Raw genomic sequence first — 25,219 nt, 5'->3', positions numbered from 1 at the left:
TGTACTGTTTTCATAGTGGAAATAAATGTGCTTCATAAAAGCCTATGATATTCATGTCTGGCTAATACTTCTATATATGTTCACTGGAACTGAACAATTAAGTAAATGGATGGCAGATGGCAGGAGCCAGGTTTCCCACTGTTGGAGTACAAATTTACAGATCAGCAAGGGGAGGAGGCTAGAATGATCCACTGATGGAGACATCAATACAAATTCATGTTTAGCTTAATATAGATACTGATAGATATATAAATAAATATTCATAGATATGTATGTACACATGGGTTAGTATACACATTGCTCTGTCTGCTGAGAGGGCCCCAAAGAAACAACACCCCAGTAACAACAAAGCCTAGTGACTAGATCTTGGTTTCTAACACTATTCTCCAATAAAAGGAACCAGGGCTCTTGGGAGAAATGGCAGACTCTAAGGCTGGGACAGGAAACACACAATATGAGTCTGGGTATCTTGTAGAGCCAAAAAGTAAGGAAGTGCTCACACACACACACACACACACACACACACACAAACACACACACACCCCGATGGGGTTATGTCAAAGGGTCACAGCAGTCAAGTGAAAAAGCTCCCAGTGGCCAAAGTTGGAATAATTTGAGCAACAAAATACATGAAGTAGTATGGGATTATAATCCAAAATGTAAAATACATATCCCCAAAACCCTACTGATACAAATAAATGATTGAATAGCTCGATAAATGGAGGAGAACAGATAGGTTTGCTATGAAGAATTTCAAATAAATTATGTAGATACTCTCCCTAAAGGAGGGGGAGCCTCACTCCCCACTCCTTAGGTGTGAGCTGTGCAGAGTGACTTCCTTCTAAAGAGATCAGTATAGAAAGGGGGAAAACACAAGCTTTAAGGTAGAGAGGCTCTGAAAACAACTCCAGCCAACTAATCAAGGACAATGTCAACAGCGATAAATCATGTTGATAGCATATACTGTTGATAAGATATCATGAAAATAGCACTTTATTACCATGGTCTTCCTCCTCAAACCCATAACTCCAGCCCGATCATGAGAAAAATATCAGCCATATCTCAATGTATGTGTGTGTGTGTGGGGGGGGTGCATCCAACTAAATACCACCAGTCCCGCTCAAAACTGTCAGGGTCATAAAAAACAAGCGACATCTGAGAAACCAGCACAGCCTAGAAGAACCCAGAGAGATGTGGTAACTACATGTTATCCTGATAGCCAGAGATAGGGCATCAAGCAAAAGCAAAGGAAATCTGAAGGCACCTATCCAGTGTATGGTCTTTAGTTCATAATGATGTATTAATATCCATTCATTAATTGAAACAAATGTATCTGTGCCCACTTGCTTCAGTCATGTCAGACTTTGCAACCCCATGGACCATAGCTTGCCAAGCTCCTCTGTCCATGGGATTTTCCAGGCCAGAATACTGGAGTGGGTTGCCATGCCCTCCTCCGGGGAATTTTCCCAACCCAGGGATTGAACCCTGCATCTTCTGTTGAAGATGGAGTCTTTACGCCTGAGCCACCTGGGTCACCCAGTTGTAACAGCGGTGCCACACTAGTGTCAGTAACAGAGGAGACTGGGTGCAGGAGGTGGGTGTATGGGAAACCTTTGTACCATCTGCTCAAATTTTCCGTGAATCTAAAACTATTCTAAACAATAGAGTATAGTCGACTCTTACTATTTGTGATAGCTGTGTTTTACAACATCTCCACGGGCACTGAATAGGTGCATATTGAACCATCAGCCGCAGCTGAGAGCCTCTGGCCACATTTTTGGATCAATATATAACCTTGTCTTACATGTGTTTCTGTCTAAGGACACTTCATTTAGCATACAGTTGAGTCATGAATAGTAAATACGTGGGACAAACAGCACTCTAACTCATTTCTGAACAAAGTTCGTTTAATACATGTATTTTCTCCACAGCCAACTTGCACTTAGAAGCACTTGCCAGCACTTCACCACTATGTTTGGGGGGCATTTTCAACAGTGAAATCACTCACAAAAGGCACAAAAATTTGGCATGAAACAGATCATAAAAAGGACACTTGTTTGTAGTATGAGAGTTACTACAAGAAGGCAGAGTTTCCTCTCTTGTTCCACCTCAGCTGGGTACGTGTACTCTGGACAACTCAATTGTTTTATCCTGTGCACATTGCCATGCTCATCATGAGTAGCCACAAAAGTGTCACAAGTATTCACTGGGAGGTCACAAATTTTAGTGAGTAGGTGATTTCACAAATATAGAATCCATGAATTATCAGGATCAACTGTATATTAATTTTTAAAAGTTTATGAATATGTTCCCCAATAGCCTAAGTTACCTCCATAACCCACTACAGATTGCTCACTTCTGAATTTGTCTAACTTGCTAAAATTTATTTATCTGTTTATCTATCTAGTTATTTTTTTAGTCTATACCTGTGTTGTACAGTAACCACATGTGGCTATTGGTATTTTAAATGTGGCTAGTCTCCACTGAGGTGTGCTGTAAGGATTCACACCAGATTTTGAGGACTTACTACAAAAATAATGTAAATGATCTCATTACTAATTTGAATATTGATTACATATTAAAATGATAATATTTAATATAATTGGTTAAATAAAATATACTATTAGCTTCACCTGTTTATTTTTACTTTTATAATGGGACCACTAGAAAATTTAAAATTACACAGGTGACATGCATTTTACTTATACTGGACAGCACCAACCTGTATCATTTCCTGGGAAAATGAATTCTATCATAATATTTATAACACAAGGAATGACATAGGACTATGGAATCATTTTATCCTTAGAAGGAATTCTCCTTTTAGGACACTAAGGCTCAGACAGGTGAAGTGCCTTATTCAACTCACACAGCCATTTGCTAGCAGAACAAGACTCAGACCCTCTCCTGTCCTCCAGCCCAGTCTCTTTCCCTTTGACCTTCTCCCCTGTATGTCTCCACCCTGCAAAAAATAAAGCCAACAGCCTATATAATCCTATAAGAGAAAAGCAGTGTTAGCTATTCCTAAACTGAAAGAGAACATTTAATAAAATCTCGCTAGATTTCTTTAAGTAGGACTACCAGACTTAGCAAATAAAAATATAGGATGCCCTGTTAAAATCTGCATTTCATGGAAAAGAATCTGAAAGTGAATGGGTATATGCATAATAGAATCACTTTGTTATACACCTGAAACTAACACAAAATTGTAAATCAACTCTACTCCAATATTACATGAAATTAAATGTAAAAATGAAATGAATAATTAATTGTCAAGCATTTTTTATTGTATGTCTTTTTTTAAATTTATTTTTAATCAGAGGATAATTGTTTTACCATGTTGTATTGGCTTCTGCCGTACAATGTGAATCAGCCATAAGTATACATATGCCCCTCCCTCTTAAACTTCCCTCCCATCTCCCTGTAAAACATTACCATTCCAAAAAAATGAGAAATAACATTTAATTATAAGCATGTCCCAAATATTTCATGGGACATGTTTATTATTAAACATTATTCCTTGTTTATCTGAAAGGCAAATATAACTGAGCACCTGTGTTTTCAGTATAAGTGTGTCCCATGAAATATTTGGGGACATATTTACACACAAGAAAAGTGTTTGCTGTTAATCTGAAATGCACATTTAACTGGTGTCCTATATTTAATCTGGCAACCCTACTGTAAAGCCTTTGAGAAGAGAAACTTTTCACTCATTTCTCCTAGGCACTCAGGCATTAATCTTTCTGTGTTCCTCCAAGGAAGAGCCCAACCTAGTGAGTCATTCAGTGGCTCCGTAATAAACAAGGGAATCTCCAGCCTTGCGCTCCCATCTGCAGGCTGTCTCGGCTGTCAACGCTATCGTTCTTAACAGTCAACTTACTGGGGAATCAAGCTGCAGATCTCAACTGTCCCTCCCAACCTTTATAATAAATTTGAGTTGGGCAAGATGCCAGCTTTAAAAAAAAAATGCACAGAACCAACTCTTGTAACTATGGAAATAAGAGGGTAGGAAAAACCCAAGGAAACAGACAAGCTTTCCTTCTCTTTACAGAAGCTTTTCTAAATGTAATAGGCGACAATTGGTACAAACACCCCAGCCATTTCCTGGACATGTATACATATCAAAGAGAGCACGGCAAGAGTCCATTGGATTTTGCATTTTATGATTTTGCTTTCCTTCATTACTAGTATTTTGTGGCATACTAAAGAGGGGATGACGGAAGAAGTCCATACAAGGTGCAGGCACAAAGGGGGTACAGGTAATAGGGGGATCATTGTCTGGAGAGAATTTAAAAACAATAATAAAACTGACTAAAAGTTGTTCTGCTTTTTATTACCCTGTGCTGACAATTCTAAACAATGTCGTTAATAAAATACTCCTCCCACTGCAACTCCCCTTCCCCTAGAACCTTGGCAGTTCTGATATTAAGCAAGTCCATCAACCATTTTTAAAAACCCCGTTTTATGGAGTTGCTTTTTTGTTGCTTGTAGGATCATCCGTAGGAGGTGGAAAGGAGAGGAGAAGAGCTAGATGGGGATGCTTAAGCCATCCAAAGAGCAAGAGTCTTAATAAACAGAGATGCCCCTCTCATGCACATATCAGACTATGTCTTAAGATTTCCAAGGACCAAGAGGCAATATTATACTAAAAGGAGCACTGGAGAAGAAGCCAGAACACCTGGGTTAAAATGTGGCTGCATATCTGAATTCAAAAGGTATGGCCTCTCTGAGCCTCAGTTTCCCTCCTGTCAAGTAGAAGCTCTGACCACTGCCTCATCTGTGTACTCTATTTGCTTGTCTTGTGAAGCTAAGAGATAAAACATACAAAAGTGCTTTGCAAACTTCAAGGTCCCTTGCCCATGTAAATTGCTGTATTTATTGTAACAGAGACCAAAATAGCAGCAGCTTAAACAAGATAGAAGATCTGGCTCTCTATAAACGTCCAAGCTTGTAGGCAGTCGATGGAGGTAGGATAACTTTGTTTCCCAAGGTCATCTAAGGATCCAGGCTCTTTCTCTGTTATTGTTCTGTTATCCCCAACACTGTCTTTCTTATCTTTTAGACTGAAAGTGAACTGCTACCCAACACAAATTCATTCCTATCCACGAGAAGAGACTCAATGGAGGATGAGCAGTTTCCTTTAAGAGCATCTGACTCAGATATTACACACATCACTTCTGTTCTTTTCTTCTTTTTTAAAACTGAATCACATGGTCTCACATTGCTGCCACAGAGGCTGAGAAATGTACTCTCTGGCTGGGCAGCTAGTGTTCTGATGAGATCTGAAGTTTCTATTGCTAAAAGTTGATAATGGATATGGTGGATGATGGGCAGTTTGACAAGTTATTGTCCTTATTTTTCAGGCTAGTGGATAAAGAATTGTTTGTTGTTTTATTGCTCTGAGGAATCAGAAAAAGATGAAAAGTCCCATCTTGCCACTGTGGCTGATGAGGTTTACATACATATCAACGTTTCAAAGCAAATGATCCTGGTTTAAATGAGGAATGAATGCCTAGAGCAGTAGATTTCAAAGCATTTTCAGCTGGGGCCTGTGTGACTGTTCTCCCAAGAGACCTCTTCAGTGTGAATTTCAGTGTGAATCTAGATACATCATATGAATATAGCCCTGCGCCTCTTGAGGACCAAGCCCAAATCCCAGGGGAAACGTGGAATGTAGACCACCTTGCCACTCTATGGACCTGATTCAGCAAGCGCATCCTGAGAAAGTGGTACATCATCTGGTTAGTGCCCTAGCATCCTCAAGCCCTTGTGTCACTGCCTCCATAATTAAACCCAGACCATTAGCTCTAACCCACTGCACCCACATCAATTATGCCAGTTTGGATAACAGCCACAGGAACTCTCCTTCTCTGTCCTCCGCCTCTCTGGAAATAATCCTGGTCATATCACATCGGTATAGTTAGAACTGCCTTGGCTTTTATAAGATGTCAAATTAGCAAGGCTGCTATGCCATGATGGAACAGAAGCTTTGTTCTTCTATCCACTGATTAAAAGGTAATTTAACCTCTTCCAAAGGTGGTCTAGCCAATCCCCAGCAGTATTGACATTGTGTTAATGAGAAATTGCTCTCCAGAGTGATAAATTAGCCTTCTGAGACTAGTATGCAAACCCATCTTCACTGGATGGCCCAGCCTTAAAGAGCGCATTTGGTAGTTTCATCATCCTCTGCTCCCTTCAATTACATGTGTAGGGCCTCATACAGCATATCTGAAATCCTGGAGCTGTGCAGATTAAAATACACACTGGCAGTCTCCTCAGTTACGCCAAGTGTCCCAGTTTGCTGCTTTCCTCGTGTGCTAGGCTACACTGACTGCAGCTCAGCGGCAATAGGGTTGCTTAACCCACCTTGTTTCTTAGAGAGGTAAGAAACTCAGTTTACCTTGAGGAAAAAAGAGAACCAAGCCAAAAGGTCTCTCAGAATGTGGGAGGAGCCTTAGCATTCACTGAATTTAATGCTTTTGTTTTGCATCTGAGGAAACTGAGGCCCAGGGAGATGAAATGGCCAAAGTTGGGGGATGCTCAAGCAGCAGAGGTGGACTAGGACCCATTCTCTCTGACAATGGGATCACTGTTTTTTACCATCCTTCACACATCCTACCAGACTGATGGCCGCCTATACACCAGTTGTCACATCATCTGGAGACCCCCCCATTCCACCACCTTGGTGGTTTTTGTCCCAGGTAAAGAAAGCACTCACCTTGCTTGAGGATGTGAACCTGATTTCTTCCTATGTAGCAGACACAAATCTCCAGGCACAAACTCAGGTAAGCAAGAAACATTTCATCTCTTTATTTTCTAATAAAGAGACCAGCCCGGTCCTGCCAAGCAGGAAATACAATCCCAGACATTCTTGAGTGCTCTCCCCAACTCTGCAGGGGTGTCCAGGTTCTGGGTCTCAGGAAGCGCTAAGACATCAGCGTGCACTTCTGAATCTCAGGGAGATAAAGAGGTGTCATCAAGATGTCACAGACTCAGCCCACAGGGCCCCTTCAGCTCCCCAGACTGCAGCTTCTTGACTGTGCTGGGGACTGGAGGATCCCTGGTTGGCCGGAAGCCTAGGCCTTGGTCCTCTCTCCTCAGCTCTATTGTCTAAAATCAGCCTCCTCCCCTGGTACGGTCAGGATGAAAACTACAGGGACCTGAGCTTGCCAGGTTTTCAGATATCTTTCCTGTTCCAAGTTACAGGAATATTCTCTCTTGCCTCAGACTCTAGGATACCATTACAAGTCCCTAGAGGGACCCAGGCTTTTAGAAACAAGTGCCAGGAAGGAAAATGGAAGTAAGTTCTACTCTAGTCCAGCCCCAAACCTTTACCAAGACAAGAAAGAAAAGTGGGGAAAGATGGAAAAATGCAGGGAAGGGAAATACAAATTATTTTCCCCAAAAATTATACTGCACAAAATGAGTTTCATGAAAGGAAAAACAACCCAAATTCCAGTTCAGTTTTTCTGAGGGAAAGAATGCTGGGGGAAAGTGTCCAAGCTTCATCTTGAAAGGAGCACGGAAACCATGGCATCATATCTCCACAGTGGGAGAGGCTCCTATGTGCCCTAAAAATGCACAGTGAGCACACCAACTCTCGGGCCTTCCTCACTCCTCGATCGTTCCTTAACTCCCGCCACCTGGCTACAGATGCCCCCGGTCTCCATAACAACTCGGCGAAGGTCCCCAGCATCCGGTTGTCCAGACCAGTGGCCAACTCTTTGCCTTCATCCTCTTTGACCTTCTCCTCCTCCCTGAAACTCTTTTCTCTGAGGGATGGTTGGTGACATTGGCTCTTACTGGTTCAGCCTCTACCTTTTAGACCATGTTCTCCTTTATTCCTTTACTGGCTTTCCTCCCTTTCCTTCCCATGAATCAAAGGCACTCCCTAGGGAGCTGATCTCAGCCACTTCTATCTCTGCTTGGTCTTCCTCCTTGATTAATACACCCCTACAACTTGTGTTGCCTTTAAATCTACATCTCCAGCCCCACTCGATCCCCTGAAGTCTGCACCCAGAATCCCGCCAGCCTCTTGATTGTTTCCTGCTGGGTGTGCCACCAGTACCTCAAATCTGTCATGTTCAAAATCAACTCATCTTTCTTCCCTAAGCCAGCTTCTCTTTGCGACGTCCTTGTTCCATTGACACATCACCAGTCTTCCAAACTTTGGATCCATCTGTGACTCCTTCTTTCCATTGTCCTTACATCCAATACTATTTTAATCTAGATGGATTTTAGTTCTACACATGGAATACTTCAAGTATTACATAACAAGTACAGAATAACGTGGAACTCTCCATCAGGACGCCATCTTTCTATTAATGCTATATCACCTTAAATTAACCATGGCTATCATTTTGGCTTTTGTCCTTCCATAATTTCTTCTGCACAAATAAGTATTTTTACTTAAAAGGGATCATCTTGTTTGGAACTTGTTTTGTCACTTATTATATCATAAACACTTCCCTATTCCATTAAATGTTCTTTTATACAGTAATTCTCAAATTCTAAGTGTGTATCAGAATTATCTGAGAGCACTTGTTAAAAATATATTTCCCTGTCTTCCCCCAAAGATACTTATCTAGTATTCTGGGGAGGATCTAGGAACCTGTATGTTTGACCAGTATCCCAGAAAACTCCAATGCATAAGGTTTTTGGATCCCAGTTGGAGAAATAAGGTTGGTAAAGTACAATTTTTAAGAATTGCCTCATTTTGTTTTGCTTACATTTAACAATAATTTAGTTGCTAATCCCCACTAACATGTATTTAGACTGTTCTCCAATTTTTTAATATTATTATTAGTTCCACACTGACTTTATCTCCAGGCTTTCTCTTTACAATTCCCTCTACCCACCCACAGACACACACACACATACACATCATGGCCAGGAAGCAAACTGCCATTGCCTTGGTTGTGTGCACATATAATTTTTCTTTAGGTAGATTCCTAGAAGTAGAATTTCTGGGTCCAAAGGATATGCAATATCAAAAGCTATACATATATGGTAATATATGCAATTGGAGAAGGCAATGGCACCCCACTCCAGTACTCTTGCCTGGAAAATCCCATGGACGGAGGAGCCTGGTAGGTTGCAGTCCATGGGGTCGCTGAGATTGGACGTGACTCAGTGACTTCACTTTCACTTTTCACTTTCATGCATTGGAGAAGGAAATGGCAACCCACTCCAGTGTTCTTGCTTGGAGAATCCCAGGGACGGCGGAGCCTGATAGGCTGCCGTCTATGGGGTTGCACAGAGTCGGACATGACTGAAGCAACTTAGCAATATATGCAATTATATTATTCATTATATAATTATATAATAATATATTAATATTATAGTAATATAATTGTAATACAATAAATAACTCAAAATTAATGTTTTAATTACATGATATATGTGATAATGTATCAATTTATATATGTTCAAATGGGGTTTTATTTGGACCCTCATACAAGACCTACATTTATCAGTGTTAATTTCGTTTGCTTATATCTTATCCATTGCTTCAGGGGCCCTGATATTTTCATGTCCTTACACTCCTCTAAAAGTATTTGTCATTCCTCTAATCTCCTGCATATCTGATGTGTAGCTTGCATACTTTCATCCAAATTATGAGTGAGAAATAGTGAATGGGATAAGACTGAGAAATGTCTTACTGCTCTATCAGAAGCCCATATGTACCTAGCACTCTTGCTTGTTCTTTAAACATTACAAACTTAATTTTAATAGCGATCAGCTTATGATTCTCCATGTTGTCTTTAAGGTTGTAGGGATAAAACTTACCACATGTGTGCTGAAGTTTACCTCCACTGCCATCTATCTCTTGGCTTTGATCTGTCAACCAAAGGAAAGAAATAGGTGTATTGATTTTCTGTATTTATTTCATGCGGCTTAACACAGATTCATAATCCAATGCTGTATGCTAAGTCGCTTCGGTCATGTCTGACTCTTTGCAACCCCATGGACTGTAGCCTGCCAGGCTCCTCCGTCCATGGCATTCTCCAGGCAAGAATACTGGAGTGGGTTGCCATGCCCTTCTCCAGGGGATCTTCCCAACTGAGGAACTGAACCCGCATCCCATGTCTCCTGCATTGGCAGGTGGGTTCTTTGCCACCAGTGCCACCTGGGAAGCCTAATGCTGTAGCGGCACACAACGTAAAGCTGTGCTCGGTTTGTGTGTCTGAGCATGGACTGAGGGTTCTGTCCATCTAAGCAGGGTAGAATTGTTGATGGCCCCTCTAGTGCGGAAAGAAGAGAGCAGGAACAGGAAGCAAAAGGCAGGAGGCAGGGGGCTTACAGCAAAGGGAGGCGTCTGGGAAGTGAGAAAGGAGGGAAGCAGAGGAGGGGCACAGGTTGCCTGGTAATGTTACTTACGATATTAATAGTAATTTCTAACATTAAACAAATTTATGAGGTGCCCAGCACTCTGTTAAATGCTCCACATGGATGAACACTGCTACTCTAACAACCCTGAAAAATGAGTACTACTACTGTCTCTAGGGCTTTCTTAGGGCTCAGACAGTAAACAATGTGTCTGCAATGGAGGAGACCAGGGTTCCATCTCTGGGTTGGGAAGATCCCCTGGAGAAGGAAATAGCAACCCATTCCAGTATTCTTATCCGGTGAATTCCATGGACAGAGGAGCCTGGCGAGCTACGGTCCATAGCGCTGCAAAGAGTACGACATGCCTGAGCAACAAACACTTTCATACTTTTACTACTGTTTCCATTTTGCAAATGGAGAAACTGAGGCACAGAGAGGCTAAGAATCATGCTCAATGTCACAAAACCATTAAGTGGCATAACCAGGATTTGAGCTAGGCCATCTGATGCTCCCTCTGAAGTGTGTGAACTGCTCACCACAGCAGATAACATGTGTCACACTGTTATTATATTCTGGCTACTATTATTATTGGTGTACATGTGTGTATGTGGATGCACTCACGCACGTGCACACACACACACCATGGCCAGGAAGTGAACTGCCATTGCCTTAGTCGTGTGCACATAAATGAGTTAGCCTTGGGTGTCTCTCTGTGCGCTTACCTGGAAACAGTATTTTGAGGAAAGAGGCATTTGGATGGTCATACTAAGCATGACCAACTTGTCCCAGTTTTCCAGGAACTTCACCAGACTTATGACCATAAGTCCCATGCCCAGGGAATCCTCTCTTTGCTGGGTAAACCGGAACAGTTGGTCACACTACCTGTACTAGTCTGGAGAACCAACTGCATGTTTTGTTATTTCTTCTCACTGAATACACAAGGGGGCATTGTAACCATTCAGTCATGCATTCCTCAAACATTTATTGAGCGCCTAATTAGAGATGTGACTGCTGCCCAAGAACCTAGCACCAAGGATGGGGTAAGGCAACAGGAAAGTGAGAAAACCTTCCCCGATCCTCATCAGAAAGAATAAAATGTGTATTTAAATAAACAAACACTTCCAGAGCACTGACTGTGTGCCAAGCACTGTAATGAGCACTTTACATCCTAACTCATTTGATCCTCACGAATACCCTGGGGCATAGTTACTATGAGTGACTAACCCGCCACTTCACTTCTTTGTAAAGAAACAGAGGCAAAGAGAGGTTAAGTACCTTGCCCATCACATAGCTGGCAAGCGGCCCAGAGCAAGATCGGAACCCAGGCAGGCCCTCGTTGCTTTAGAACCCACTGCTTTAACTGTTCTGCTCTGCTGGGGAAAGGACCTTGAACCCCAGCAAGAACTCTGCATGGCCTCAGTTTCTTTCTAGCCCTGCTTAGGGGTTTTTCCCTAGCCGAGTGGTTCTTAAACCCTGAGCACACATTAAAATCACACAAGGAGTTGGAAAAATAACATTCCTCAGGGCCCCACTCACAGAGGTTTGATTTAATGAAGTCACTCTGATCTGAACCTCAGGATTTTTAAAAGCTGCCCTCAAGAATTTTCTGTGTAGCTGGGTCTGAGAACCGAGGTGGCTAGGTCCTTCCCTCTAGCAAGCTGGGCTATTCCCACCCCAGTCCTCTAATCTGGCTTCTCAAAAGGATGTATGCATGCATGCTAAGTCACCGCAGTCATTCTGATTCTTTGCAACCCCATGGACTGTAGGCTCCTCTGTCCATGGGATTTCCCAGGCAAGAATACTGGAGTGGGTTGCCATGCCCTCCTCCAGGGGATCTTCCCAATCCAGGGATCAAAAGCACATCTCTTATGTCTCCTGCATTGGCAGGTGGATTCTTTACCACTAGTGCCACCTGGGAGGTCATGCTAATGGGCAAATTCATCAGCTGAGGACCAGATTAAAATGCAGAATCTGATTCAGTAGGTTTGGGGTGGGGTAGGGTGAGGTGGATCAGAAAGTCAGCATTTCGAACCAGCTCCTAGGATATGCTGATGCTGCCAGCTCATGGACCATATTTGGAATAAGCAAAGATTTGGAGGCCAAGGGTGGTCCTTAGATCAGAAGCCTCTGCATCCCCTGCTTGTTAGAAATGCAGACTCTCAGGCCCCATCCGAGTTTGGGAAGTGTTGCTCAAATCCTGAGCTTCCCATAGGTGCTGAGGATGGGTTTCAGATGTGCCACGGTATTGCCTCCCCTCAGCTCTTAGGAACTTGGGCAGTGACCCCTACGGTCCAGCTGCAAGCAGCCTCACTGACCCCATGTGGATGCAGATGCTGTAAGATTCACCACTGACCACCAGAGACAGAGGTGAGACAGTCTTGCTCCCTCTGGCCTTACACCTCCAGCAAACCTTTGCTCATTCTGTTTCTCCCACCTGGGTGGCCTCGAACTGGCCTTACCCAAGTTCTGAAGTTCAAGCTCATGTTCTAGTACTTCTTCTATGGAACCATTCCCATTTCCATGTGGCCATTTCAGCCCAATAGACTTTTCCACCTAAAACAAATACATGATAGCATTTCCTATGTGCCAGTCACCATTCTAAGCCCTTAACAGGATTCATTCATATAACTCCCATTTTACAGGTCAGGAAAACTGAGATGCAGCAGTAGGGTGCGTCTCAAGGTCACACAGCTAACGAACGGTAGCGTCAAGACTCAAACCCGAATAGCCTGGCTTTGGAATCACTATACTGAACCACAACACTAAGATTCTTCTTGCTGCTGTGGGATCTAGAAGGATTTGCAAATGATACAGCGTGTGGATAGTGAAAGAAAATATACTTATTTCCCACAGCTGCCGCAACAAAGTACTACAAACTGGGTGACTTATACTAACAGAAATTGTGTTCCTTCACAGTTCTGGAGATCAGAAGTCTGAGCTCACAGTGTGGGCAGGGTCATGCTCCCTCTGGAGGCTCATCAGAAGGGTTCTCCTTCGCCTGTCCCTGGCTTCATGGTGGTCACCAGCAGTCCTCCGGGCCCCTTACCTTACAGATACGTCACCCATCTTCGCTTCCATCGCCACACTGTCTTCTCTGTCTCTCTCTGTGCCCTGTCCTCTCCTTAAAAGGACACCAGGAAAACCAGAGAGTGGGACATGCACTCATCTCCTCCTCAACTAGCTGCTGAACAACCATTTACAGAAGGCTGCTAGAGCCCAAGATACCGCATGTCCAGGAGAAATCAGGAGCTTTGCAGACAAGCAAAAGATAAAAGAATTCAGCACCAGCAAACCAGCTTTACAACAAATGCTAAAGGAACTTCTCCAGGCAGGAAACACAAGAGAAGGGAAAGACCTACAAAAAATAAGCCCAAAACAATTAAGAAAATGGTAATAGAATCATCCAGTCCCATCACTTCATGGCAAATAGATGGGGAAACAATGGAAACAGTCACAGATTGTATTTTATTGGGTTCCAAAATCACTTCGGACTCGAAATTAAAAGATGCTTGCTCCTTGGAAGAAAAGCTATGACAAACCTAGACAGCATATTAAAAAGTAGAGAGATTATTTTGCTCACAAAGGTCCGTATAGTCAAAGCTATGGTTTTTCCAGTAGTCATGTACGGATGTGAGAGTTGGACCATAAATAAGGTTGAGTGCCAAACAACTGATGCTATCAAACTGTGGTGCTGGAGAAGACTCTTGAGAGTCCCTTAGACTGCAAGGAAGTAAAACCAGTCAGTCTCAAATGAAATCAACTCTGAATATTCATTGGAAGGATTGATGCTGTGGCTGAGTTCCAAAACTTTAGCCACCTGATGCAAAGAACTGACTCATTGGAAAAGACCCTGATGCTGGGAAAAGTTGAGGGCAGGAGGAGAAGGGGGCGACAGAGGATGAGATGGGTGGATGGCATCACAGACTCAATGGACATGAGTTTAAGCAAGCTCTGGGAGATAGTGAAGGACCGGAAAGCCTGGTGTGCTGCAGTCTATGAAGTACCAAAGAGTCAGACAGGACTTAGAGACTGAACAGCAACAATTGAATCATACATATCTCTGATGCTGCTGCTACTGCTGCTGTGTCCCTTCAGTCATGTCCGACTCTGTGCGACCCCATAGATGGCAGCCTACCTAGTTACCTTAAATATAAATGGATTAAATGCACCAACCAAAAGACACAGGCTGACTGGGTGGATGAAAACATTTTGCATGTATGTACTTCCACTTACCACATCACTCTACTAAACCCCTCAAATTGTATGTAATTATTTTATATTGTTAGGTTAATCATGTTTCCATTACAGCTGGTAATTGCAATTATCTTTTATTTTTTGTCTGCCTATTGACTGTGAAAACTGATAAACCTCTTTTACTATTGTGATTAGGTAAATATTATTAGTTTTAATACCACTGTATCATGATCGGCCAACAGAAAATAAAAGAATTCTGTATTACTAAAACTACCATTTACGAGAAAAACCTCTAACTACTTTTTAAAATCCAGATGCACATTATAACTGTCTTGGAATTTTTTTGAAAAATACAAATACTCAGGTATTGTTTTTTTCCTCCAGATCTCCAGATGTGACTCTAATGAACAGTCATGTTTAAAAACAACTGGACTATATGATGATCTTTTACTTTTATCTAGTTTGTCTCACTTTTTCTATTTCATATTCAGTGCTTCCGTTTCATTTAGTTAATCTTTTCCAAATTCTCTGCCTCGTTTGTTGTCATTCTTTCTCAAGCCTTTATCAAGTGTAGTAGAAAAGCTTTGGTGTACATATATATAGTATGTATGATATAATATATATTTTAGAAAACTTATGAATTTCTGCCTAGCTAAAAAATGTATGACATTTTGGTTCCACTTGTTTGACTAAGTATGAATAGAAAGTTGGATGTCTAATTTCTATTCACTCAAAACTTTGCTGTAGTTCCACTTATTCTGGCATCTAGTATTACTGCTAAAAGTCTAGAAACCTTATTATCTTTGTGATTTAAAAGAAATTTGAATGAGGCTTAAAACTTCTAAATCTGAGAATATAAAGAAATACTATGTTGTAAAACAATAGGAAATTAAAATGTGATACAGTGTTATTAACTAAAGTACAGATTTTGTTCAGATTTCACAAACATTTATGTTAGTGTCCATTATTTGTGTTCACACCTTATTCAAGATTGCACATTATGTTTAGTTATATTGAGCAGCTTCAGCTACATGCAACAAATTGTGATAAATTCTCTTCGTTTTTAATCTGTTACAAATATTTTCTCATTTTGTTATGGTTTTTTTAGATACACCCATCATTTAACAGTGGATATTTAATTTCCAAATACATGGGGTTTTTAAAGTATCTTTGATATTAATTTCTCATTTTGATATTTATTTCTCATTTAAATGCTTTCTTCTTTGCAATCGCCCTCTTTTTTTCAGTCTTTTAACTTTATTGAGGCTTTCAATGGCTAAGTCAAAGATCTCTCAGTAAATGTCACACTATACTTAAAAATATGTGGGTTATTCTCAAATATCTTTTGCTATTGATTTCTAACATAATTCCATAGTGATAAGAGAACAGACTCGGAATGATTTCAATACCTTTAGACCATGAAATTTTTGCACTTTGTCTTATGTCCCTAGATACGTTCCAGTGTATCCTGGTTTAAAGTTTATGGGAAGTTGAATAGAATTTGTATCCTGTTGTTGTGTGAAAATTGTGTAAATCTTAATTATGTTGAATTGGTTCATAGTGCTTTTCAGGTCTCCTATATCCTTCTAATTTTCTGTTTATTCATTCTATTAATTTTTGAGGGTTTGATATTGACACTCCAACTAAAAATCTTAATTTATCTACTTAAAATAATTGTAATATATTATGGAACTGTATGTAACTTTGTTCTGTATATTCTAAGTCTCCTCTAAATGTGTTATCATACTTTCATAATTTAAAAAATTAAAGGGAAAAAAGGTTAAAGAAAAAAGTGACACCAGTCATTGCATCAGATATGCAGATGATACCACTCTAATGACAGAAAGGAAGAGGAACTAAAGAGCGTCTTGATGAGAGTGAAAGTGGAGAGTGAAAAAGCTGGCTTAAAACCCAACATTCAAAAACCTAAGATCATGACATCCAGTCGCATCATTTCATGGCACACAGAAGGGGAAAAAGTGGAAGCAGTGATGGATTTTATCTTCTTGGGCTCCAAAATCATGTCAGATGGTGACTGCAGCCATGAAATTAAAAGACACTTGCTCCTAGGAAGAAAAGCTATGACAAATCTAGGCAGCCTACTGAAAAGCAGAGAGATCACTTTGGCGACAAAGGCATGTAGAGTCAAAGCTATGGTTTTTCCAGTAGTCATGTACGGATGTGAGAGTTGGACTATCAGGAAAGCTGAGCACCAAAGAATTGATGATTTCAAATTGTGGTGCTGGAGAAGACTCTTGAGAGTCCCCTGGACTGCAAAGAAATCAAATCAGTCAATCTTAAATGAAATCAGTCCTGAAGATTCATTGGAAGGACTGATGCTGACGCTGAGGTCTAATACTTTAGCCACCTGATGCGAAGAGCTGACTCATTGGAAAAGGCCCTGATGCTGGGAAAATTTGAGGGCAGAAGGAAAAGGGGGCAACAGAGGATGAGATGGTTGGATGGCATCACTGACTCAATGGACATGAGTTTGAGCAAACTCCGGGAGATGATGAAGGACAGGGAAGCCTGGTGTGCTGGAGTCCATGGGGTCACAAAGAGTCAGACACAACTTAGTGACTGAACAACAATGTTGCATCAGAGCCAACACTGGTCCAGTGTGGATGGATTCATCTTTAATTATATCTACAAAGAGCCTATTTCTAAATAAGATCATGTTCTGAGATTCTGGGTGGACATGAATTGGGGGGATGCTATTCAACCCAGTACAGAATAGCGCAGAGATTGTCTCATGGGCAGAAAATGTTTCTTAAAACTCTTCAGCTACTCACTGTTTGGAAATACTGCTAAAGCCTTGGAACTGACACCCTCCTGATGCAGTGGAGATACAGAAAGCAACCCATGGAGTAGCTGGATGTTGACATCAACGGACTGCAATTTCCTCAGTGCCAAAATGACATCATTTTCTACCTCCATCCAGGATTGAACGTCTGATAGTTCTTGTGGGTTCTCTCGAGACCAAATCAATCAGTTGATTTTTGTGTACAACAGGTACAATAAAACTGCCCCTTCTGAGAATTTTGCAGGTGGCAGGCACAAAGGTGAAATGTGCACTGTTGAAGTGGTCAGGCACGATCCAGGCCAGTATATACTGGCAAAGCAGCCTGAGATCCTCTTCCAACAAGAGGTGTTTCCATGCTTGGCCCTGAGGAAAGATTAATATTCAAATTGCGCTAAGTGAACCCATTGTCTCTTCATTCCTGTTATCACTGCCCCCACCCCCCAGAAAAGAAGGAAAATGAAGGAGTTGATAATCCTTAACTGCTAAAGAACTATTTCAGCTCTAGTCATTATGGCCAAAGATCTTATAACGAAGGAAGAACAACACAAAACTTTTTAATCCCTGAAGCTCAGGGGAATTTTCGAATTTGGCTCATAGGTCTGAAAGTCCAGAAACCATCTCAAGCACAGGAGAACAATCAGGCGGCCTTTTGGAGCAGAAACCAATCTCTTGAAGTCATGTAGAATAGGTGAAAAGTGCCCATGAAATGGGAATATTATTCATGGAAGCACAGGCCACCTTGTCACATGTTGTCACAGTGCCAGAAGATTAAAGAAGCCTAAAGATTAAAGAATCTTCTTGCCCTCTTTGCAAGTAGATTCTGCTGGTTATTATGGTTTTATGGCCAAACTGAATTGGCAGGTTCCAGAGACATGACTAGCAGGGCCAGATCAGGATAAAATCATCAGTACTGCGCTTTCCACTCAGTGTGACCTGCGGCATCATCCATTGTTCATTGATTAATGCAACTCATAAATTTTCCTTTCTAAATTCGTGTGGAATTCAAGAGCAATTCTTTAAAAGTAGATTATCAATCTGGGGACTCCATTTACATGAAAAGTTACTTCAATTACTATACTGTTCTCTTAAAAAAGATTCTGGGCGGAGCAATTACAAAGATAAACAGGAAAGTACATTCATTGATCAAACTATCTGAAGATTAACCTTTTCCCTAGTTAATTTTATTCCTCAAATGGCACCCCACTCCAGTACTCTTGCCTGGAAAATCCCATGGGTGGAGGAGCCTAGTAGGCTGCAGTCCATGGGGTCGTGAAGAGTCAGACACGACTGAGCGACTTCATTTTCACTTTTCACTTTCACACATTGGAGAAGGAAATGGCAACCCACTCCAGTGTTCTTGCCTGGAGAATCCCAGGGACAGGGGAGACTGGTGGGCTGCCGTCTACGGGGTCGCACAGAGTTGGACACGACTGAAGCGACTTAGCAGCAGCAGCAGCTTCTATTCTTTTAGAGCATGTTCTTAGGCATAAAAATTCAAAGTGGCTATGAGAAAAATGCTAAAGCTAAAAATAAAAAACACAAATAATGTCACCTGTTATTGATGACTTTACAGTCAAGTTACACAGTTCTGAGAAACCTAAAGAGTACGAGTTTAAAAAATGAGAGATGTATTGAACATATGCCTAGAACGACGGTTATTAAACTTCTTGCTAACATACCCTGAATAATTTTGAGGAGCTGTACACTTTTTTCCACATTTAAAAAACTGAAGTTTAAGTAATATAAAATACACAGAACTTAAGGGTTGCTCTCCTATGAGCTATAGACATCTGAGTACCCACCACTGAAAATAAGCTGTAGAAAATTTCTATTTCCCCCCAATTGCCCTTCATGCCCCTTTCCAGATAATCTTCCATTTCCTGACTCTCACCCTAGATTAGCTTTCTTTTGGCACATCTTTAATTTGATAGCTGAAATTTAAAAATACACATAATTACTTACCAGGAAAAAAAAAAATGATTAGCTAAAGCTTTCCATAGTTCCTTGGTGAGGAAGGATCAAAAGTGAATACAGAACTACTATTTATAATCTGCTGTATACAGAATTTGTCTTAAAGGTGTCTAGTTCACACAGTTTGGACCTAGGTATTTTCTCAGTCTTTTTTGGGTGCTCTTTATTTATTATGTCCTGAATAAAATAACATATCAGGATTGATAAGAACATTTGCAAGTGCAAGTTTAGGGCTCAGAGTGAACCGATCAGTTCAATGGTGCCCTTGCTAGAATGCTGCCTTCCTTAACAAGAGTTAGGGAGGGGGGGTGGAGAAGTGTGCTCCCTGGTATTTGTCATAGCCTGTCTTGAACCACTGGATAACTGTTTGTGGATGGGATATTTTATTCCCCAGCTAGACTGAGATATAATGACAAGGGAACAGAAATTGGAACCTGAAGACCTGGGTAGAAGATTCAATTTTGCTATTATCCATGTGATCATAGATTCCTCAGACTCTATGAGTCTTTGTAGATTCTGTTAAATGGAACTAAAACTTACCTCATCAGGAAAAATCTAGATAAGGAGAGTAAAAGTGCTTTGTAAAATGTCATGTTCTCATCACTGGGACTTTCTTACTATTCTTTTAATCAGGGGTTCATTCTTATGCTTCTTTTAACCCTCATTGAGCATTTCATGTAGGAGGTCTTAACAAATACGTGTTAACTGAGTGATGTATCTGCTTAATATACATATAAGGTATAAGAAACAAGCCATAGTCAGTTTACAAAAGAATGATCTGGAAGTTTTCTTCCTCTATTATTTTGAAGACCTATTTGTAAAATTACCATTACTATTTCTTCTTCTACCAGGAAAGCTAAGTAATACCACATAGTATAACCTCTCTTTGGAGCATCTACATGCCATTCTTAACCACATCTGCAATTCTCCTGAGAACCATTGCAAACATTTTCACACTTATGTAAACTGTAACTGAGAGCAGGAAATACTGTTCTGGGGACTCTCCTGGTGGTCCAGTGGCTCAGCTCTGCACTCCCAATGCAGGGGTCCCAGGTTCAATCCCTGGTCAAGGAACTAGATCCCACATGCTGCAACTAAGAGTTAGCATGTCACAACTAAGACCCGATTCAGCCAATAAAAACAAATATTTTTTTAAAAAGAAACACTGTTCTGGTAAGGGCACGCCATGGTTGATTTTATGAATCAGGAAAGTCCACCTAGCAAACCATTGTTAAGGTCTCAAGTATAAGCCAGATATTCAAATAGGAATCTTGATATAAAAATAAGATGATGGAGAAGGTGCTGGCCAAGACGGATGAGCCCTCTACATCCTATCTGCCCTACTGATTACAACTGAAAGCTCTAGACAGCGGACAAAAAAAACTACTGCCACAGTTCACTGAGGAATTGGAAATAAAACAATAGCAGGAAGATTGGAGAGAGGGTTGGTTAACTTCATGTTATTCTATGAGTCTGTTTGCTCAGGAGAGAAGCCTTGGCCACAGCTGTAAATTTGGGAGTCATGAGCATATGGGTAGTTGTACGTGACAAACAAACAAACAAGGACACCGAAAAGTTCACAGTTGTTTCTGCAACTTCAAGCATAGCTGTATCCAGAGGTTTAAATGATAGTATTGGATTTCTGTCTATTTTTTCCCTCTCTTGGACTCTCTTGGGCTTGATGGCCCTTGGCAATCCCAAAGTCTCCAATTCACATCTAATCATTCAACAATTCAGCAGAAGTTTGCTTTTGTTTCTGTTTGGTTTGGTTTTTCTGATAGTTTCAGTGGAAAAGTCTCAGTGAAGACTATGATTGGTACATTGAGGGTTACATATCTATTTTTGAGCCATGGCCTGTAACCCAGAGTATGACACTTTGAGGTTGAATAGAAAAAGATGACCCTGAAAAAGAGTGGCCAGAGTGGTAGGAGAAAATCCTAAAGCCAGTGATGTCCCAGAAACCAACTCAGTGAGTTCCAAAAAGGACCGAGTCAACATTCATAGAGGAGGCAGTGAAAACCAGGACTAGAGGAGATTTGACCCCGTACCCTGACCGTAAAAGGGCATCAGGTAAAAAGCTAGGCAGTGGCCTTTGGAGGATAGAAGGTAGTATTAAGGAGAAGCTGGTAGAAAGTACACCAGATGTCTAAGAGGAGGAGGGTCTGCGGAATTAACTAAATCAAAAGGCTCTCAATGTCTCAGCTTCTTGAACTAAAAAGCATATCCAGATGATCAGGAGAGCCATGGGCTGAACACGAAGCATCTCTCCTGACTCTCGATTCTGCTATATTATGGTACAGGATGCAAATATCTGTGGGGATTTTAAGTGAAAACATTAAACTTGAAAGAGATTTGTAGTGGCAAGGGGACTCTTTCAGTTTATACTCCCAGAGTTCCTGGCAGTAAGCATTCCTTCTCCTTTGGCTGGGGGTATGTGGGTGAAAAGAATGGGAAGCATGGCTGTTAGTTGTCTGAGCACTTGCCTACTTTCTGTGGATAAAGAGATCACAGTTTAAGGATATTTTAGGACAGATCCAAGTATAAATAATGATAACGAAGCCTATCATTTGTGAAGCACTTGTGTAACAAGTGCTGTCCTAACAGCTTGACCGTGGTTATGGCTCACTATAACCCCATGGAATGGAGCACTGTTATAATCAGTCCTGTTTTAAAGATGAGGAAGCTGATGCACAGAGAGGTTAAAACAACTCACTCAAAGTCACACAGTTCTGGATTTAAACCTAGGGAGTCAAGCTTTTGAGCCATTGCATTTGCCAGACTGTAACTTCTGATACATTCAGAAAAGAAGGTCATTCTTCATATAAGGCCTGTGAATTTCTAGAAAAAGCAGGGTTGAGGAAGCACCATCTGGCAGCTGTGTCTCACCCCTGCCCTAGCCAGCCCATCAACTGGGGATTCAATAGCCATGCCACAGAGGCCTGGAAGCCCTACTCCCCTGGCAGCTTTGCCCTGTAACCTTGGAACCATGGGAAATTGTGGGTCCGCTGGGTGATGTTTATCTGAACCCTACAATTACCTTTTTGTTTGGACTTGCACTTTCAATTTTTATTGGTTTTAAGGCATTCCCCAAATGAAAAAATAATTTTGGAGGTGCTTTATACAATAGCTAGTTTCATTAAAACATTTCAATTTTAGCTTTCGTAACCTAAGGATGAAGAGAAAAACAAATCTGCAATTTCACAGAATTAATCTGTTTTCTTTGAATTCATATGCATAAATTACTTGTTCCTTTATTTCTGAATGCAGACAATGGTAACTCAAGCAGCATATGAACCCCCACAGCCCTGTCAAACAGCAATAAATATTTACCCATGGCCAGTCTTGCCCCTTTCCTGCCCTCTCCCTATATCATCTTGAAGTAAAAACCAAATACCCTATCATTTCATCCACAGAAATTTTAGGACACATCTCTAGAAGATGAGGAATATTTTTAAAAGAACACAGCCACAATGCCATGATCATAATTCCTTAACACCAGCAAATAGCCAGTCCGTGTTCATATTTCCAGAAATTATTCTCAAAATTCTGCTTATTCTACAGTTCTATACTCCTCCATTCTTATTAACTTGATGGCTTTGATACATATTTAACATTTTTTCATTATGAAAAACTCAAATCCACAAATGTAGAGAGAATAGTATGATGAAAGCCCTGCACCCATCATTCAGCTTCAACAATTGTCTACATTTGGCCAATTTTGCTTCATCTAGTTTCCCGTTTCCATCTTCCCCTTTCGTTGGCTGTTTATAAGACAATTCTCAGACAACAATTCCTGTCATTGGGCATGCATTCTTAGCTTGGTCAGCACCAAGAAAATGCAGAGATGTTTTCTGATAGGCATTTATATATTTATTTCACTTTTAAATCCCTAGAAAAGGATTAGATTAAATGCAACATTTTTAGTGGATCAGACAAACTGACACTTGGCATTTGGTGTCTCTTTTTTTCCCCTGAGCGATGTTTAAAATAAAACCAAATTCTAAACAAATGGTGCTAATAGTCTATGACACAAATACCAAATAGAATATTTGTGTCACACATGCTTTGTCAGCTGTGTTCAGATCTTTAAAGGTACACATTTTCCCAAGACTAACTGAATAAAGCTGAAATGCAAAATTTTAAGCCTATTATTTTTGGGAAAAAAAAAAAAAAACAAACAGAAAAATGTAAAGAGACACCATCAGCTGGTTTAGATTCCAAATAGGGCCTAAATGATGACACTCCACTGGCAAAGCCCCTGGGTTCCTCTCATATTCCTTCTGGGTTTTTAGATCCACTGCTTTCTAAACAGCTCTTGGGGGACCTTTGAGAATTGTGTATCTCCTTGCTCGGGAGACATAAGAAATAGTTCAGGCTTTGGGTTCTCATAAGGTAACTCCACAGGTCACAATTCGTTGAAATTTACTGAGATGACCTTGTTTTGTCTTGGGGAGAGTTACCATGAAATCCACAGTAACACTCATGATAACTGTGAAATCATCATGTGTCACCATATTGCTCATTCTGCTGTTGCCACCACAAGCAAATGACAAATGACAGCCATATTGGCTAGTACACCATTAAGAGCACAGGCGGGGAATGAAAACTTGTCACGGGTTAGGTCAAGCAACTAGAAAGAAAAGTGCTGTTGAGCACTTTCAGTGCCAAAAGCAGAAAATCCGGGCAAACAAAAAGTAATTAGTCAGGATTATAAATTGGTCCAATACTTGTGCAAAAGATTTGGCAGTACCTATTAAAGCTAAATGTGCATATACCCTAAGGTAAAGTTGCTCAGTCATGTCCGACTCTTTGCGACCCCATGGGCTGTAGCCTACCAGGCTCCTCTGTCCATGGGATTTTCCAGGCAATAGTACTGGAGTGGATTGCCATTTCCTTCTCCAGGGGATCTTCCCGACCCAGGGATCGAACCCGCGTGTCCCATATTGTAGACGGACGCTTAACCGTCTGAGCCACTAGGGTCCAAGCAATTCCATTTTATGGCGCTAGAGGTCAGAACAGTGCTCACCCTGGGGCACTGGCTGAGGAGGGCAAGAGTGAGCTTTCTGGGGTTCTAGAAATGTTCTGTATCTTGATCTGATGGAGGTCACACAGGTATAAACATAGGTAATTTTATTCACTGAATTGTGTACTATCCTGTAAAGTGAAAGTGAAAGTCACTCAGTCATGTCCAACTCTTTGCAACTCCATGGACTATACAGTCCATGGAATTCTCCAGTCCAGAATACTGGAGTGGGTAGCCTTTCCCTTCTCCAGGGGATCTTCCCAACCCAGGGATTGAACCCAGGTCTCCCACATTGCAGGCAGATTCTTTACCAGCTGAGCCATAGGGGAAGCCCCACTCTCCTGTAAGCAGACCTCAGAAAAGAAAAATAGTTTATAAAAATTCAGAATAAAGAGGCTTTGCCAGTCCAGGTTCGATGCATGAGACAGGGTGCTCAGGGCTGGTGCACTAGGATGACCCAGAGGGATGGGATGGGGAGGGAGGTGGAGGGGGTTCAGGATGGGGAAAACATGTACACCCATGGCTGATTCATGTCAATGCATGGGAAAAACCACTATCACTACAATATAATAAAGTAATTAGCCTCCAATTAAAATAAATAAATTTTTTTTAAAAGAGGCTTTGCAAAGTTCTGGCAATTTAAGAGGGCCTGGATTAAGATGAAATGCTGTGCTCATGAGGAACTCATTGCTTTCCAGGTAGAAAAGGTCCAGTCAAAAGGTTGAGCTTTAGGTGAAATCTCTACTTTCCCCTAATACGGTTGATCCCTTTCCCCCAAGAACTTAGGTCCCTCTGAGATAAAGACCCATCTTTCATAGAAGGGCATAGCTATATTTTCAGGTACTGATAAACATCTTACGCCTGGCACTGTTTGACTGTTCAAATGGCCTTTCTTTTAT

At 41.1% G+C, this 25,219-nt stretch overlaps 1 protein-coding gene across 2 annotated transcripts in view; it reads right to left on the bottom strand.

Moving 5' to 3' along the window:
• Window positions 1–25,219, bottom strand: part of RAI2 (retinoic acid induced 2) — a 426,024-nt gene that overhangs the window by 143,037 nt on the left and 257,768 nt on the right. For both annotated transcript variants that reach the window (XM_052663036.1, XM_052663037.1), the window contains exon 2: window positions 9,790–9,840. In XM_052663036.1, the coding sequence (XP_052518996.1) occupies window positions 9,790–9,822 (33 nt within the window). In that variant the 5' untranslated portion in view covers window positions 9,823–9,840. The remainder of the gene's footprint in view (window positions 1–9,789; window positions 9,841–25,219) is intronic.

The sequence above is a fragment of the Budorcas taxicolor genome, chromosome X (assembly GCF_023091745.1).
Source record: "Budorcas taxicolor isolate Tak-1 chromosome X, Takin1.1, whole genome shotgun sequence".
NCBI classification, from domain to species: Eukaryota; Metazoa; Chordata; class Mammalia; order Artiodactyla; family Bovidae; genus Budorcas; species Budorcas taxicolor.
The sequence above is the reverse complement of the archived record's forward strand: the minus strand, read 5'-3'. Positions and strand labels throughout refer to the sequence as shown.